At 41.8% G+C, this 18,146-nt stretch overlaps 1 protein-coding gene across 1 annotated transcript in view; it reads right to left on the minus strand.

Moving 5' to 3' along the window:
• The window catches only part of LOC126374286 (CD109 antigen), a 40,300-nt gene that overhangs the window by 13,574 nt on the left and 8,580 nt on the right, over window positions 1–18,146 (minus strand). The window contains exons 8-24 of the mRNA XM_050020810.1: window positions 17,525–17,721; window positions 16,760–16,909; window positions 15,663–15,887; window positions 14,540–14,717; window positions 13,711–13,886; window positions 12,883–12,993; window positions 11,164–11,304; window positions 9,880–10,029; window positions 8,749–8,888; window positions 7,531–7,694; window positions 7,070–7,293; window positions 5,974–6,150; window positions 4,142–4,324; window positions 3,026–3,150; window positions 2,427–2,538; window positions 1,266–1,450; window positions 185–287 (exon numbers count right to left, since the gene is read on the minus strand). Coding sequence (XP_049876767.1) covers window positions 185–287; window positions 1,266–1,450; window positions 2,427–2,538; window positions 3,026–3,150; window positions 4,142–4,324; window positions 5,974–6,150; window positions 7,070–7,293; window positions 7,531–7,694; window positions 8,749–8,888; window positions 9,880–10,029; window positions 11,164–11,304; window positions 12,883–12,993; window positions 13,711–13,886; window positions 14,540–14,717; window positions 15,663–15,887; window positions 16,760–16,909; window positions 17,525–17,721 — 2,741 coding nt within the window. The remainder of the gene's footprint in view (window positions 1–184; window positions 288–1,265; window positions 1,451–2,426; window positions 2,539–3,025; window positions 3,151–4,141; window positions 4,325–5,973; window positions 6,151–7,069; window positions 7,294–7,530; window positions 7,695–8,748; window positions 8,889–9,879; window positions 10,030–11,163; window positions 11,305–12,882; window positions 12,994–13,710; window positions 13,887–14,539; window positions 14,718–15,662; window positions 15,888–16,759; window positions 16,910–17,524; window positions 17,722–18,146) is intronic.

Here is an 18,146-nt window from a genome sequence, read left to right on the forward strand (position 1 = left end):
CAAGTGGAATTTCCTGTCGGAAAATTCAGAAATTTCATCAGTCTTAAATTGTTCTTGACGAAGTTACTTTATACCAGATAAAAGGGCGTTTCCGTTACTATGAAACTAACACACTGTTAACAGTCTTTTTGACCTGTTGTTACTCTAATAAAGCTAGTCGAATGTGGTTGGTATGGTAACTTACATCAGGGTCGATATAAATGTAGTTCTCCCATTCATTGAAGGAGGCATCTTGGAAGATCTTCGCGCAGAATGACGTCAGCCACACGCTAGAAGCCGATTGGTTCCTGTGACAACAACAGATAGTTCGTTAGGTCCCCCAGAATACCAGCGCCGCGGCCCGTGCTAAGCACGTGTCACTGCATTGTGCTGAGGGAGATCCTTTTTTATTTTGGGCGCCTCCATTGTGTATTTAATGTCTGTAATTATTTGTCTTTTTGTCTTTGCTTTTTTTTAATTTCTGTAATTTAAGTTTGTAAATGTGGCGTCCAATATGGAAATAAATATTTTCTTTCTTTCTTTCATATTAAAATCGTAACCGTAAAATGTCAGTTACCCTATTGGGAACATAGTCATGAGCTTAAGTTATATTCACTAACACAGTTGGCTCGACCATTATAGACGGCGATACGGCTCACCACCTATCACATTGGTCTAACAGAAAGCTCGGTGAGGTGTGGGTACTTAGTTCATCTTGCGATGGATGTACGTCTGACTACCCCAATTGGGATGTAGTCGTGAGCTTAAGTTATATTCACTAACACAGTTGGCTCGACCATTATAGACGGCGATACGGCTCACCGCCTATCACGTTGGTCTAACAGAAAGCTTAGTTCGTCTTGCGATGAATGTACTACCTACCCTTATATTGGCCCCGATTCCTGCAGATACCTCCTAATTTTACTTTAAGTTATACCTGTCATTTTCTTATCCACCGAAAGGGACGGATGATTGACAGCTCTTAATTTTAGGAAGAATGAGTAAATGAATGAATAACCCGGGCGAATCAAAAAGGTATCTCGCTGGTATGTAAACCGTTTGACGTGTGCTGTCAACTTAATTCTGTCGGGTTATTGGACAATGTAAAATTTTTAGACGGTTGTTTTAGATTTGTGCTTAAAATTGACGTGTGTTCCATAAATTTTATGTCTGTCGATTACTCGTCCCTTTCCTTTTCGGTGGATAAGAAAATGACAGATATAACTTAAAATAAAATTAGATGGTATTTACAGGAATTAGCACCATTGTATTAATATGTATCTTACCAATCGCTACGGAAGAGACTGAAGGATCCGTCAGGCTTCATGAACGAGAGTTGCCTCTGGTACAATATGTTCATGTGGTAGAACGCGTCGCGCTCCAAAGTTCTATTGCGTTGGTTGATAAGACGCATGTACAGGGTAAAGTACATGTTCGCTGCGAAACTAAACATATTTTGTTCCGCCGAGTCCTGTGGTGAAAAGAGATGGGTTAATGAGGGACAATATATCTTGTCACGTAGGTCAGCTGGAAGAAATCTCTTTGTTTAGAGATAAGCTTGCCTGTACTATCTGTTTTCTTTGTATGTTTCTTGTGTCTGTTTTATTGTGTACAAACAAATAAATAAATAAAAATAAATATATGCTTCTGCTATTACATTGTATTTTGGAATCATTATGTACCTGAGTGTTGTGAATTACTCGTAACGTAGATTTAAAATGGATTTAGCGCCTATGGGTATTCCAGAAGGTTTTCAAAAAATAAATACGACGATACGAGATATGTAAGTGTCTGTGTAAAAAAGAATTATCAAAATCGGTTCATAAACGACAAAGTTATCCGCGAACAAACATAAAAAAGTAAGTAGTAAAAGTAAGTACTTAGTTTTTAAGTTTATGTCTTTCCCGGTCTGCTGGACTAGATGGATTTGTACTAGATATAAGCTGAACTCTTTGTCTGTCTTGTGTTAGTTTTTTGTTTTATATCCTGTTCTGTGTACAATGAACTGTTAATAAAAAAAAATATACGGTTGAATTGGGAATTGATAACATTATTATTAACAGCGTCCGTGGTCTAGTGGTTAGAGCGTTAGGCTCACGATCTTGAGGTCCGGGTTCGATTCCCGATGGGGACATTGTCGAAATCACTTTGTGAGACTGTCCTTTGTTTGGTAAGGACTTTTCAGGCTTGAATCACCTGATTGTCCGAAAAAGTAAGATGATTCTGTGTTTCGAAGGGCACGTCGAGCCGTTGGTCCCGGCTATTAGCCGTAAAAACACCTCCACCAACCTGCATTGGAGTAGCGTGGTGGAGTATGCTCTATACCCCCTCCGGTTGATTGAGGGGAGGCCTGTGCCCAGCAGTGGGACGTATATAGGTTTATGTGTTAAAAAAGAGGTTTTTTGTATGAAGTGTCCGGGATGTGGTAAAACTAATTTGATGGTTACCATGGGCAATTGCAGCAGGCTGGTGGCGTTCATGGGCATGGTGGGGAACAGCGGGCCCACCACGTCGCCCACCACCGACACGCGCGCCTTGTTAGACCCGTACACGTAGTACCTGCACGGATTACAATCATCAATTAATAAATATCAGCTAACTATAATATGTTGAGGAGCTCGGTCGCGCAGCGGTAAACGCGCTCGGTCTGCGATTGTTGAAGTTAAGCAACTTTCGCAAAGGCCGGTCATAGGATGGGTGACCACAAAAAAAAGTTTTTATCTCGAGCTCCTCCGTGCTTCGGAAGGCACGTTAAGCCGTTGGTCCCGGCTGCATTGGCAGTCGTTAATAACCATTAATCCGCACTGGGCCCGCGTGACCTATCCATCCATAGGGAAGGCCCGTGCCCCAGCAGTGGGGACGTTAATGGGCTGATGATGATGATGATAATATGTTCGATTCCCGATGGAACAGCCTCCGTGGTCTAGTGGTTAGAGAGTTAGGCTCACGATCTGGACGTCCGGGTTCGATTCACTCGCTCGCTCTAACCACTAGACCACGGAGGCTGTTAGAACGATTAAGTATATTTTTCATTTCATTTCCATACCTGTCCACCTCGTAGGATATGATGGGCGTCTCGGTGATGTTGACGTGCATGTACTGGAACACGTAAGCGCGCGTCGACAAGTCCAACAGCACGGATTGGTGGCGATATTGCGGAAGACCGTCGGCCTGTACACAAAAAAAAAAACAAATAGTATCTCTTTTTAGTGTTCCTTTTTTTGTTATTTTTATGTTCCTTATACATAGATACATTATACATAACCTCACGGCTATCTCTCACCGGGGTAAGAAGAAACTATAGAATTCCATTTGCTCCACATTCATCAATCGCTTCATACACGCACGCCGGTTAAGAGTATATCTATAGGCTATATATATAGGCTGAGTGAATAGGCATTTGCTAGACAAGCGTCACTTAATACCACTCACTCACTCAGGTGAGATTGTGGTTAAACGCGAGCCTATTTTAAAGTCGTAAGACCGAATGTTCTTTTAAAATCCAAACTCCATAAATATTGTGTGTGAAATCTCGGCCTTTCGAGGTTATTAAAAAAAAACTCATTTGACTGGGTTGTCAAGTAGCGTATTTTCATAGAATAACAAAAAAAAGAAATAATAGTATATAGAACGGCAACTCTCCGATCCTCACCAGCGTCTGAGCTAGGTTTACATCAAACTCCCCCCCCCCCCCCCCCAACATAGTTTAGACTTAAATCGTATGGTGTCAGACGTCACACACACAGATGCGCGTGTACGATAAGTGTCCGGAGTGTACTGGGGGGTTAAAATGACCACATCGAATCAATTCACCTGAGAAAGCAATATCGCTTGCATTGCGCACTTACTTTTATATGCGCAAATGTCAAATTGCAATGTTGCTGGGTCCTGAAATACAGTTATACTAGTTTAGGAGCCAGGGTATTATTTATAATTGTTACTTGTTTGTTGTACTGAATAAACTTTCTTTCTTTCTTTAGATGAATTGCTTCTTTTCCCCGGGTATACAGGTTGTGAAAAGCTGCAGTAGCTTTAGGCGGATGAGACGTTCATTATGTAAAATTGACGATTCAAAGTGTAACTATGTTACCTACTGAATAAAGATATTTTTGAATTTGAATTTGTGGCCTTTTTTACCCCCCTGTTCTTGTTAAGAGCTGACCTCGACGGTGATCTTCTTGGTGTAATGGTGCTGGCCCTGCAGCGCGGACGCGTGCACGTGCACGTGTATGTCGCCCAGCCGCGTGGGCACCACGGGGATGTACACGGTGGCGGCGTCGCCCGCCAGGATGTACACGAAGAACTGGTGCTCGCCGAACGACGTCCGCGGGTTGTACGACACCACCTGGGGACATCCCACGAGGTTCACAAGTGCCAAAGTACTGTGGCGTTTGACACACGCGTGTCAGAATCAGAAATCATTTATTTACAGAGAATACAGTATACCAGAGTCAAAAGAATGTTGTAAAATGGTCAAGTAGCTTGTCTGATGAATACAGCTTGAATTGTGGTGTAAGGCAGGGTGGATTGACCTCGCCGAGGCTGTTTAATCTGTATATCAACGGGCTGATCGAGAGGCTTAGCAATATGCATGTTGGATGTCGAATTGATAATGTAAGTGTCAATAATGTTAGTTACGCTGACGACATGGTGTTGCTGAGCCCCTCGGTCAGCGGGTTGAGGCAGCTCCTAAAAACGTGTGAAGATTATGCAATTCGACATGGTTTGAAATATAACGATAAAAAATCAGAGTTCATGGTTTTTAGAGGTTGTAATAGACAGCCAAGGCGGGTACCCTCTTTGTTCCTAAATGGGGTACCACTGAGACGTGTTGCACAATTTAAATATTTAGGACACATTGTAACAGAGAACCTAAAAGATGACCTTGACATTGAAAGGGAGCGCAGGGCATTGTCGGTGCGTGGCAACATGCTGGTACATAGATTCACTCGTTGTACGGCTGATGTTAAAATAACGCTTTTCAAAGCCTTTTGTCAGAGTTTCTACACGAGTGGTCTATGGGCCAGTTTTACACAAAAATCGTACAACGCTCTGCGAATACAGTATAATAACATGTTTAGGGTTCTGTTGAGGCTTCCACGTTTTTGCAGCGCATCGGGTATGTTTGCGAACGCAAATGTCGATTGTTTTTATACACTTATGCGCAAAAAGACCACATCGGTGTTGCAGCGAATGCGTGGCAGCACCAATGGAATCCTAAATATGATAGAGGCAAGAATGGACTCTGATGTTTTTGGCCGATTCCTGGATTTGCACGTTAAACGGGTAGATCGAGGGATGGGCTAATTATTATAAAATGTTTCACACCACATCATTGTTGTTACTAACATAGTTTGTAAGTTACATTGTTACTAACAAAAATGGGCACTATTAGTCTGAAATAAAAGATTTTTATTTTTATTTATTTTTATTTTATACATAAGTATTACAAGATTCAGCCGGCAAGCAGGCGTGCAAATGTTTAAGCTGCAGTCAATTAAAACAAGTCAGCTTAATAATTGATTAAAACAAATAAATTAAAGTACAAATTTTGTCAGAGAGAACTATTGATTAAAATTAATAATAAAATTCGTGATAAATGAACGACTTTCCAATCGACGTTCCCCAAACACACGATAGATGGCGTAGTTCATTTTTAACATAATAATTTACTATTTTCTCATTGCTGGGGTACATAATTATCCAAAAATGTAATGGCAGAAGCATATTTAAAACTAATTGTTGCTTGATATTTGGATCATATTATGTATAGAATGATGTTGCTACGTATATTGCTTCTCTTTATTTTGATCAGAACAATAATGAGTGGAAGTTGTAATTGTACCCTGGTGTAAAAAGTATCATCATTTATACCCAAAAAAAATTAAAGTTTAAACGAATAAAAAACTTAACAACGCTTTCTATCGTGATTTTGGGGAACGCCAATTGGAAAGTATAATATAAGTGGTATAATATTTTAAGTGGTATACTCACGATGCCATTCTCCTCAACATGTACGAACTTGTAGTCGGTAGAAGCGGACAGCACCACCACCGCCTCCACGGCGTAGGGCTGGTAGTTGAACACCACCACACGGAGCCCCACTTGCTCGCCCTGCCTACACCGGTCCGGGCCCTCCACCTTGATGAAGAATGGCAGGACGCCTACGTACTGTAACAAATAATTACAAGTTGAAAACTAATTACTATTAAATAATTACAAGTTAGACACTAATTACTATTAAATAATTACAAGTTAGACAGTTATTACGATTAAATAATTACAAGTTAGGCACTAATTAAATTACTATCAAATAATTACAAGTTAGTTCACTATTTTAGTGAAAAATCTTACAAAATCAATACAGACGTTATTGATGATCTCAAAAACTAAGTTACCTCACAAAATAAATACCTAATTTTGAACCGTGTTAAGATTCCCCCTCAATTTGTATATTCCTCGGCTGATCACTTGATTGTCCGAAAGGAAAATGATTCGTGCTTCGGAAGGCACGTGGTCCCGGTTACTACTTACTGATGTAAGTAAGTAGTCATTACATGAGCCATGACAGGGGCCTTTGGCGGCTCAATAGTAACCCTGACACCAGGGTTGAAAGGGTTGGTAATACACCTCACAACCCACACGATAGAAGAAGAATCTGTATATTTCTTTTTTCGAAACTCCGGAGGCAGGATATATACCATTTTTGCTCCTCTGCCAATGTAATGGCAGAGGAGCTCGGTGGCGCAGCGGTAAACGCGCTCGGTCTGCGATTGTTGAAGTTAAGCAACTTTCGCAAAGGCCGGTCATAGGATAGGTGACCACAAAAGTTTTCATCTCGAGCTCCACCGTGCTTCGGAAGGCACGTTAAGCCGTTGGTCCCGGCTGCGTTAGCAGTCGTTAATAACCACCAATCCGCACTGGGCCCGCGTGATGGTTTAAGGCTCGATCTCCCTATCCATCCATAGGGAAGGCCCGTGCCCCAGCAGTGGGGACGTTAATGGGCTGATGATGATGAATGGCAAAGGCCTACGGTGTACAACTCCATCTGTATCAACGCGGTCTTTTTAACCCCATGGAAGAAACGTACCCGTATAGGCTTGGTCAACATGCCGAGCCCCAAGGTGGGCGACATGGAGAAAGCGGAGACGGTCCAGTGCGCCGGCACCTGCGGCACGTCTACCGTGAACACGTAGCGGCCGTGCGGCCCGATGTTCACGTCGCGCCACACCCACACGTTGTCGTACTGACGCTGCACGCGGTTGAACCGGAACTTGCGGAAGTGGCTCAGTTCGAAGTTTGAATCGTGTTCGCCTGTGGACGGACCATAGACACACGCATATTTTTAACTTTTTATTACAATTTTAAAAACTTAGTTCTTTTAGGCCTTTGGCGGCTCAATAGTAACCCTGACACCAGAGTTGATGGGGTTGGTAATGCACCTCCCAACCCACAGGATATAAATTTGAAATATAAATTACTAATTAATTAAGTCACTGTTAAAAACAAAAGAAATCACGTGAAAAAAAGGTGTTTAGATTTATGTCTCACAGTTGGCCTCATCGGTGTGGTCGCTGCAGTGGCTGACGCCGTCGCAGCGCTTGTTGAGCGGGTAGCAGTTGCCGTCCAGGCACTCGCCCAGCCCGAGCGACGCGTTGCAGCTGCTGTAGCGACGGGTCACCATCACGTCGCTGAACACCACCAACCCTGCGTATCTGGGGAACGGAACGTTTAATAAATATCATCATCTCCCTAGCATCTACCTAACCTGTAAATTAAATTAAATACACGACGTTTTAAAACAAATAGAAACCGATATGTTGTTAGTACTTCACTTTGTGAGACTGTCCTTTGTTTGGTAAGGACTTTTCAGGCTTGAATCACCTGATTGTCCGAATAAGTAAGATGATTCCGTGCTTCGGAGGGCACGTTAAGCCGTTGGTCCCGGCTATTAGCCGTAAAAACACCTCCACCAACCCGCAGTGGAGCAGCGTGGTGGAGTATGCTCCATACCCCCTCCGGTTGATTGAGGGGAGGCCTGTGCCCAGCAGTGGGACGTATATAGGCAGTTTATGTTATGTTATGTTATGTTGTTAGTACACGGAACAAAAAACTTGCTTTGTATGTCTGTCGGCTGCATAAAATCAATGAATACATTTCTAAAACAAAATATTCCTACTGTCATTTTTCAGAAATTTCCTAAAAAAAGGTTACTACAAGGTTAGCGAGTACTCAGAAGAGAGGATGCTTGAGTACCATATAGGAATCGATATTAGACAGTCAAATTACTAACAAAATTGTTCTTGCAGCTGCTTTTCTTCGGCTATAGAGGTGGAGCTGCAGTAGTTTTAGACGGATGAGACGTTCGCGTGTACCACATGAGGCCGCATCTTATTCTAAATTATAACATAAACTGCCTATATACGTCCCACTGCTGGGCACAGGCCTCCCCTCATTCAACCGGTGGGGCGCATCTTATTATCTAGATAAAACTTAAGACTATTTATTTAGACGTTAACGTGGCAGGCCTGCTGACGGTAAGTGAAGATGTGGCCACGCGAACGTCTCCGTTTACAACTACTAAATAAATCTACGCTTATTATTAACGGCGTATTCGTCAAATACAAACCTATTTTTAATAAAAAAAAAAAAACAGAAAAAATTATGGTGTAAAAATGATGATGATGGGTTAATGAGGTTGGTAATTCACGTCACAACCTAGACGATAAAAGAATAAAAAAAAACAATTACTACAGTTTTGCAACTCACTCGAAAGTCCTGTTGGCGTCGATGCCGTAGGTAGAAGAGGGGAAGTAGACGAGGTCGTCCGCGTCGCCGAAGTGCGACCGCCACGTGTACGCGAACGTGCCGTTTGTGGACTCGTCGAAATGCGCCATCTTGGATATTACCTGCGGGGAAAGACAGATCGTAAAACAGGAAGAATGGAAGAAATGAGAGTAAAAATGGAAAATTATTTTTTAATGAAAATAATAATAGTAATTTAAACATACATACATACATAAACTCACGCCCGTAATCCCAAATGGGGTGGGCAGAGCCACAAGTAATCAAAGACAACTTGCAGCCACCGTTCACCGTTTTTGCAGTAATTTAAAATAGCTTGTTTTACTCTATTTCTGTACTGTAAGTAACTGTTTTGTTTATGGTGTAAATACATTTTTAGTTCACTTTGAATCAATTTGTGGAACTATGCAAAATCCCCTATTTTATTTTCATTTAATTAATATAAAATTCAAGTAATTTCAATTCAAAGTGTCCAACAAAGTTGAATAAATGTTTTATATTAAGAAAATGACTTTCGTACCTAGCCCAATTTCTTTATTAGACCCTATGGTATTTATTATTTTAGTGTGAAAAGTCCCTACATTTAAAAATCCGCCTCTAGACCGATCCGTTTGATTAGATCTAGCGTCTTTTTGGGAGGAAGCTCCATGACTCCATAACTCTGCCTCTGCCACCGTCGAGGTCTTCACCCGTATCTCGTATCTTATCGTAAGTCACGTCTAAAGGTACGTGCCTAATCATTCAGTGGCCCCGATTCCTGCAGACACCGCCTAATTTTATTTCAAGGAAAGAGATGGATGATTGTCAACAAGTTAATTTTAAAACGAATGAATAACCCGGGCGAATAAAATAGGCATCTCGCTGGTATGTTACCCGTTTGACGTGCTGTCTACTTAACTTTGTCGGGTTATTGGCCGATATAAAATTTCTAGACGGTTGTTTTAGATTTCTGCTTAAAATTGACGTGTATTCCATAAATTTTATGCCTGTCGATTACCCGTTCCTTTCTTTTGCAACGGATAAGAAAATGACAGGTATAACTTAAAATAAAATTAGATGGCGTCTGCAGGAATTAGCACCAGTGTTAACATGTACCTTAGCGTAGGTGAGTTCGTTCCCCGCCTGCATGGTGTAGAAGGCGTTGTCTATCCCGGACAGCCCCACGTACGCGCCGGGCTCGCCGTAGATGGCCACCTCCACGCGCTCGCCGGTGCGGTGCTTCCGGTTGTTAATGTACACTGTGAACTGTGGACAAAGCGCATGCTGTCATTACAAAATGTGTGTGTGTGTGTGTGTGTGTGTGGGGGGGGGGGGGGGGTTTGCGTATCGTGTAGTCACGTGTGTATTTGAGAGTGTGTGTGTTTATGTGTATTGTGTAGTCACGTATGTATTTGAGAGTGTGTGTGTGTGTGTGTTTATGTGTATTGTGTAGTCACGTATGTATTTGAGTGTGTGTGTGTGTGTGTGTGTGTGTGTGTGTGTGTGTGTGTGTGTGTGTGTGTGTATGTGTGTGTTTATGTGTATTGTGTAGTCACGTATGTATTTGAGAGTGTGTGTGTGTGTGTGTGTGTGTGTGTGTGTGTGTGTGTGTGTGTGTGTGTGTGTTTATGTGTATTGTGTAGTCACGTATATATTTGAGAGTGTGTGTGTGTGTGTGTGTGTGTTTATGTGTATTGTGTAGTCACGTATGTATTTGGGAGTGTGTGTGGGGAAGCGCGCGTGCGTGTGTTTGTTTATAAAATCTTCTTATCGTGTGGGTTGTGAGGTGGAATACTAACCTCATCCACCCTAGTGTCAGGGTTATCACTGAGCCGCCAAAAGCCCCTGACATGGCTCATGTAACGACTACATAATTACACCAGCCAGTAGTAACCGGGACCAACGGCTTAAAGTGCCTTCCTAAGCACGGATTATCTTACTTTCGGACAATAAGCCGATCAGCCTGTAATGTCCTAATCAAACTAGGGATCACAAAGTGATTTTTGTGATATGTCCCCACCGGGATTCGAACCCGGGTCCTCCGGATTGTGACCCCAACGCTCAACCACTGGACCACGGAGACTATTTGTTTATAAAATAAATAATCATATCTTTTAATGATGATTTATGAATTAAGGTCATGTTTGACCGCTTTTGTGAATGACGTCACAGGACAGTATTTCCGTACAAACTCCATAGAAATCTTTTGTTTTGACGCTTCGTAAAAAGTATTTCATTTGACTAGGTTGTCAAGTAGCGTTTAGTATGGAGTGTTGAGGTTGGTGAATCTATATGCTCCCCATCCGAATGATTGAATAAAGGAACAGACTTATGGTCCTCGGACCGATTGCAAGTGGAGACAAAAAAAAGAAAAAAAAATAAAGCAGTTAGTTGACTGACGTTGTTCCTAGAGATGCCGTTGACGGGGAAGGTGAGCGAGTCGGCCAGCACGTGCCCGCTGCGGTCGGCGCTCCACACCACGCACGACGACACCGGCGCCATCTCCGCTGACAGCGTCACCGCGAACGTGCGCACGCCCTCCTGCGGACACATACATAGTAGTTTTGCCGATCGATAGGCCGCTATCGATTAATAATCGATAGTCTATCGATAGCATGGCGATAGCAATACTATCGATAGGTCAAGCGATAATATCGATACTGTCGATAATATCGATAGCTCAGAATGTGAATGTGACAATTGAGAGCAATACTATCGATACTATCGATTATTTAGACTATCACTAGTATGCAATTTTGCAATGGTATCGATAGTATCAATAATATGGCTTTTTTGAGATGAAAACTATCAATAGTTCGGCAACACTAATTCATAATATCATCATCCCCCTAGCATTACTTTATTTTAATTTTATTTTAGTTTTTTTGGGAAAGAAACAATTGTGTTTTATAACAGATTTAAATAAGTACATATAAGCTTAACAACCAAACAGTTTCCACAGATAATTCATGTAATCTCTATGGAATTATACAATTTGTAATATAAAAAAACTAAACAGTTATTTTAAAGTTAAAAGTTTACCCGTATCGTAAATACAGGGTGTTAGTGACATCGTAACGAATACTGAAGGGGATGATTCAGCCCATGATTCTGAGTTGATATCAAGTGGAAATTCCTGTCGGCAAAATTCATGAACATTTTAGCATTTTTAATTATTTTTAGTTCCATACTTTTGCAATGGAAAATTCCACTTGATATCAACTCAAGATCATGGCCTGAATCATCCTTCAAAGTTTTTGTTACGATGTCACTGACACGCTGTGTAACAATTCCAAATAATTATCATATTTTTGTAGTTTTGTTTTTAGACAGTATTATGATTTTAACAATTTTTTCTACTCCTCTACTTTAATCTGGCATTTAAATAACCAAAAAGTCTAATATAAGTACATACATAATTAAACTCTTTGAAAAAGTGTACGCTCTATGGCCTATAAAAGCATTGTTTACAAAGTGTAACTGTACTATAATGTCGCCAAAAAAGCATTGTTGTTGTTTTTTTTTTTTGACCTGGAAACTGGCACCTTTACTTTGTTTGGTGCCATAGATATACTATAAAAAAAAGTATACATTTGCCGCCATTTTCCCGCGCGTTGGAAAATAAATTGGAAAATTTTTGTGTTTCGTTTCAAAACACTAAAAAGTATAAAATAAAAAGGAAAAATGGATGAAGAACTATTGATTACCATATCACACAATACCATTCAAAATTTACATCTTCATTTTTATAAATAAAATTTTTCTTTGTATAATTTTTGTTTCATTTAAAATTACGTCGTCGTAGAAAAAGTATTGTATGCAACGTTGTATAACTAGGTCAAAAAATGCTCGTGGCGTCTCTTATTGCAAATGTTCGCCAAGGCTCACATCGCAACTCACGCCACTCGCATTTTTTGACCCTTCTTATACAACTGTTGCATAAAATACTATAATGATTTGGTTTTTATCCCCTTGAAATGGGACAACCTCAATAACGCTAGGGATATTTTTTTTTTCATTTTATGGCCTGGTCGCACGACCTTTAAGCCAAAAGGAGAATGTCATTTTTGTATGCAGTGTCAGGGATGATGTACAAGTACAAAAAACAGCAAGGAATACCTTCATGATCTCCTGCGCGCTGGTGAGTATGATGCCCTTAGACATGACCACGTAGTTGAAGTACTCCATATGGAAGTTCGCTTGCACGTGGAAGATGATGTATTCGCCCACCTAAATACCCACAAAATTATGTTATTTCTTTTTATTATATATCAAATGTATGTAGTCTTGACAACGTTCTGCAACATTAAATATTCTTGAAATCACGGTTAGGACATTGCAGGCTGATCACCTGATTGTCCAGAAGTAAGATGATCCGTGCTTCGGAAGGTCCATTAAGCCTTTCCCGGTTACTGCTTACTGACGTAAGTACGTAGTCGTTACTTGAGTCACTTGGACGTTTGGCCGCTCAATAATAACCATGACACCAGGGTTGACGAGGTTGGTCATCCATCTCACAACCCACACGATAGAAGAAGACAACATTTTGAATGAGTAACGCTTAACGGCAAAAGCTTGGCACCGGTGTCGGCTTAATGACGATACAAAGATCGAAAAGAATTTCGCATGGATAGAAGGACTTTACTGATCATTGGCCTTATACGTCTGTTTCAGACGATTATTGGTCAGCAAAAATGTAGTATCGATCGCCATCGACTCGCAAAGAAGAAGAAGAGACGATTTATGACGTCATTGCCTCGAAGAAATGCACTTTCTTTCATGGCTGTGCAAGCCAATCCTAGAGCGGCAAACTCTACCGCACACTCAGCAGGAGAAGTCTCCAACTGGTAGATTGTTGTCGGTTTGATGGCGTTTCATTCTCCTGCTCGCCAGTGTGTCAAATCAGGTGTGGTCAAGAGTATTCGTATTGCAGTGTATAGTACGTGCCCTGGCGTCGGTGGTGCTGGTGGAGATCCGTATGTGCCTGTCGCCGGGCGAGTAGTGCGCCACGAGGTGCATGTCTGCGGCGGCGCGGCCGCCCACGGCGTCGGCCAGCTGCGCGCTCAGGCGGACGCCTGTCACGCCGTTCAGCACGTCGCGGTAGTTCGGCTCGTTTTGTAGCCCTGGAACACGTTGTGGACATGTAACTGACGTAGGTCGTGTGTGTGGGAGAGGGGGGGGGGTGTTTGTAAGGGGTGGGGGGGGGGGGGTTCGAGGTTGTATTTGTGAGGGGGTCTGGGAGAGGGGGTGTCCTCACACACACACTCTAGATATAGGCTTTTTTTGACATTTGTTTGCATTGCGCACTTACTTTTACATGCGCAAATGTCAAATTGCAATTATTAGATGAATTGCTTCGATGTGGCCATTTTGACCCCCCTGGTCTGGCCTGGTCCTGGTGGTGGGCTAGTGTGTCGTATCAGTAGGTGAAGGATTTGGCGGGAAGAAGAGAGGAATGGCGATTACTCCACCGACAAGAGTGCAACTCTTAAATAAGGAGAGGGTCTTCTTATACCATGGGCTAAACAATGTCTGAGAACTGATATTAGGCAATTACTCAATTGTATAAAAATATTTTATGTTTATTTTTAAAAAAAAAAACGTCTAGGGCCCTGTGCCGAGGTTTCACTTGTAGCTTCTTTTCCCCGGCTATACAGGTTGTGAGAAGCTGCAGTAGTTTTAGGCGGATGAGACGTTCATTATGTAAAAATTGACGATTCAAAGTGTAACTATGTTACCTACTGAATAAAAATATTATTGAATTTGAATGACTCACTGAGCAGCTTGTAAAGGTCCATCTTGAGGTGCCAGACGGCGTCGTGTCCGGGCACGAGCGTGGGGTGCTGCGTGTCGACGGCCCCGCCGCGGCTCTCCACGGCCACGTTGAGCTGCAGCGACACGCCGGCCGCCTGCCACGACGGCAGCGGGGACCCGTCGTGGTACGACACCACCATCTGCGGGGGAGGGACTGTCCTGAACCATATCTTCTTAAGGTTGTATTATACAGTCATGAGCAATATAATGTACCCACTTTAGGGCTCTGTCACACTAACATATTTGACATTTAGTGAGACTTACAGTTCAATTTGTCAAAAAAGTTAATGTGACGTGGTACCAAAGTGCTCAAAGTGCAAAGTACAAAGTGTGGTATATTAATGCTCGTGACCGTACATAACTTAAACAGGCCATACAGGGCGTTAGTGACGTCATATCGAATACTAAAGGGGATGATTCGGAGTTAATATCATGTGGAATTTTTAATTATTTTCAATTTTATACTTTTGCGGTGGAAAATTCCACTTGATATTAACTCAGAATCATGAGTTGAATCATCCCCCTCAGTATTCGTTACGATGTCACTAACACTATGTACAAATACTTATAGGTAGTCATATGGGTACGTATGGGTGTGGAGACACCATAACGAAAAATTCAGGGGATGATTCAGATCATGCCTCTGAGTTGATATCAAGTGGAATTTTCTGTCGGAAAATTCATGAACATATTACTGTTTTTTTTTTTTAATTATTTTCAGTTCCATACTTTTGCAACGGAAAATTCCACTTGATATTAACTCAGAATAATACAATACAAATATACTTAATTGCACACAACATACAAAACAAGTTTTACACATACATGGACGAAAGATACAGTACAGTCTGGCGGCCTTATTGCTAAGCAGCAATTTCTTCCAGGCGACCAGGGGCAACATTTATATCATTTTGGTGCGGTTCAATCATCCCGTTCAGTATTCGTGGCGATGTTACTAACACCAAAATATAGTACAGTATTTGTTTAGAGGTGAACATTTGAGCGCCTCTGACGATGAACCTCCAAAGATGACGCAATGGTTCACACTCCCCTAATATATGTAGGGAAAAGACAAAAATACTTACATAGACGTCAAAAGGCATAGAAGGTTTGAAGACTTGCGGGGAACCTCCTAAGAACTTCACCATCAATGATGAGTTAAATATTCTAGCTATGCTGTAACCTTCGATGACCTCGTCTAAGAAGGGGTCGCCTACTGACGCCGTGATGATCACCTCCACGCCGTCCAGGGTAGGCACGAGCTGCGCGAGCTCCGACATCGGGTATTTGAAGTCATATGTCCCGTTGAACTGTGAGTAGAAAACATTTTAGTTACAAAATACAAACTTTGTTAAAGTCGTATGGTGGTAATCGTGCTGATAACTTTGATACCATGTCACATTAACTTTTTTAACAAATTAAACTGCAAGTCTCATCAAATGTTAAAAATGATAGTGCGACAAGGTTCTAAAGTGGGTACATGATATTGCTCATGACTGTACACACCATCTAATTTTATTTTAAGTAATACCTATCATTTTCTTTTCCGCTGAAAAAGAAAGGGACGGGTAATCGACAGGCATAAAATGTATGGAACACGTTAATTTTAGGCAGAAATTTAAAAAGCCCTTCCAAAATGTTGTTTTTTTTATCAATAAACATTTTGTAAATATAAATTATTTTAAAAAAGAGGAAATTAAATCGGAGAAATGTCCGACTGGGACGGGACTTGAACCCGCAGCTCTTGTCAAGCCGGGACGAGCGTGTTAACCATTACACCACCGGGTCGTCCTCCAGTTCATGTGAAATCGATCTATGTATCGTCACGCCAAGAGCTGCGGGGTCAAGTCTCGTCCGAGTCAGTTTTTTTTTGTGTTTCCCTAAGCACATGTGAGTGCTATAAAAACAAAAATCATACTAATCATAATATACTTCATCAGACACATCACAACACAACAGTTACAGGAGTGGTTGGGAGTCATATCCAGTAGGCTCTGCACGAAAACCTCGCGGCGTGAATTATATCGAGGCCTTCGACCAATAGTAGTTTGACGTCCATCTACGTAGATAGCATTCGTATCGTTTATTGTTCGAAACGCTCAATATGATTCGTGTCATACAGACCCGGCAGTACCGGGGTTCGAGCTGGTAATAAGAAAAAAAAGTGAACGTAGATACTCACATATCTCAAATACGGCAGCTGGTCGTAGTACGGATTGTTGTAGTAGTTGTACGTGGTGGATGTGGCATACGTGTTGTAGTTCTGGTTATTGTTCTGTATCGCGTACTGGGTCGCGTCCGGCTTGTACATCCAAAACGGATACTTCTCGTCCTGCGAAGAGTATTGTTATATAAACAAAATGTAGTAAGAAACATAAACAAAATGTATTAAGAAATACCACGATACATATTTAAACACAAGACAAAGACGCATAACATATTCAACAGTACACAAACACTTGCCTCCCCCCCCCCCCCCCCCCACTCTCTAGCGTTTTTAGAAAAAAGAAAAAAAAATAACGTGAAAAGGACAGAAAAATAATAATAAAATAAAAAATATTGGTCGTAACAGTCATGTTGCGATGGTGGATTTTCTCAATAAATGGACCACGCTCAGCATAAACCGCGGCGTGAGCCACGACGCTGGTATTCTGCGGGCCCAGCCGAGTGAGGCACGGACATCGTGTTTTTTATTTCATATTTATTAATAAGTTCGTACATAAATAACATAACATTTATCGAGCATCGTCGTCGTGCCAACGTCCGCACAGCGCCGACGCTGACCGTCTCCCGGACGTGCGTTTACTCACCCTAGGGTCATTATTTTTAATATTTACGATTATGTTGCATTTCTAGGCAGGCATTTGTGCTGTTAACCTAGCTCAGCCGCTGGTGGGGAGCGGAGAGTTGCCGTTGATGGGGAGCACGGCATTGCAGTAATACTTACAAAGTTGAACATCCTGGTGACGACCTTCTGCGGGTCGTACCACCAGTCGGGCTGGTCCAGCTGGTTGGGCTGTCCGGGCAGCAGCCGCGCGTCCGTGTGCAGCACGCGCCCGAACTCGTCGTACTCGGCCGCGCGGCCCGGCTCGTACGCCGAGTAGCCCGACTCGTTGTACAGGTACGGGTTATAGTTCGGCCGGACTGGACGGAAGAAGATTCAATTAAACTTTTCTTGTAAAAATAAATAAATAAAAATATGTTTATTACTCTCACATCAACACGATAATTGGGAATTAACAATAAAACAAGATTATGATACAGTGGTTGGTGAGAGAGACTGGGGTCTGTGAGAAGCGTTAGCTTGTAGTACAGAACCCCAAAAAAATAGTGCCGTCCCTCACTCAAATCAAATCAAAAATCAAATCAAATCAATTTATTTGCGAGAACACATAAAATACAAAAAGGTGGTAAAATAAAACTATACTATACTACTACACTACTACATACTACTATATACTTACTATGATTGCACGACAGAAATAAGGCTAGTTTTAGAACTGCCATACTAAAATAAGATTAAGCTGGTGTGCAAGAATCAGCATCAGTATGCATAACTAGCAGTTCTT

The sequence above is a fragment of the Pectinophora gossypiella genome, chromosome 17, assembly GCF_024362695.1.
Source record: "Pectinophora gossypiella chromosome 17, ilPecGoss1.1, whole genome shotgun sequence".
Lineage (NCBI taxonomy): Eukaryota > Metazoa > Arthropoda > Insecta > Lepidoptera > Gelechiidae > Pectinophora > Pectinophora gossypiella.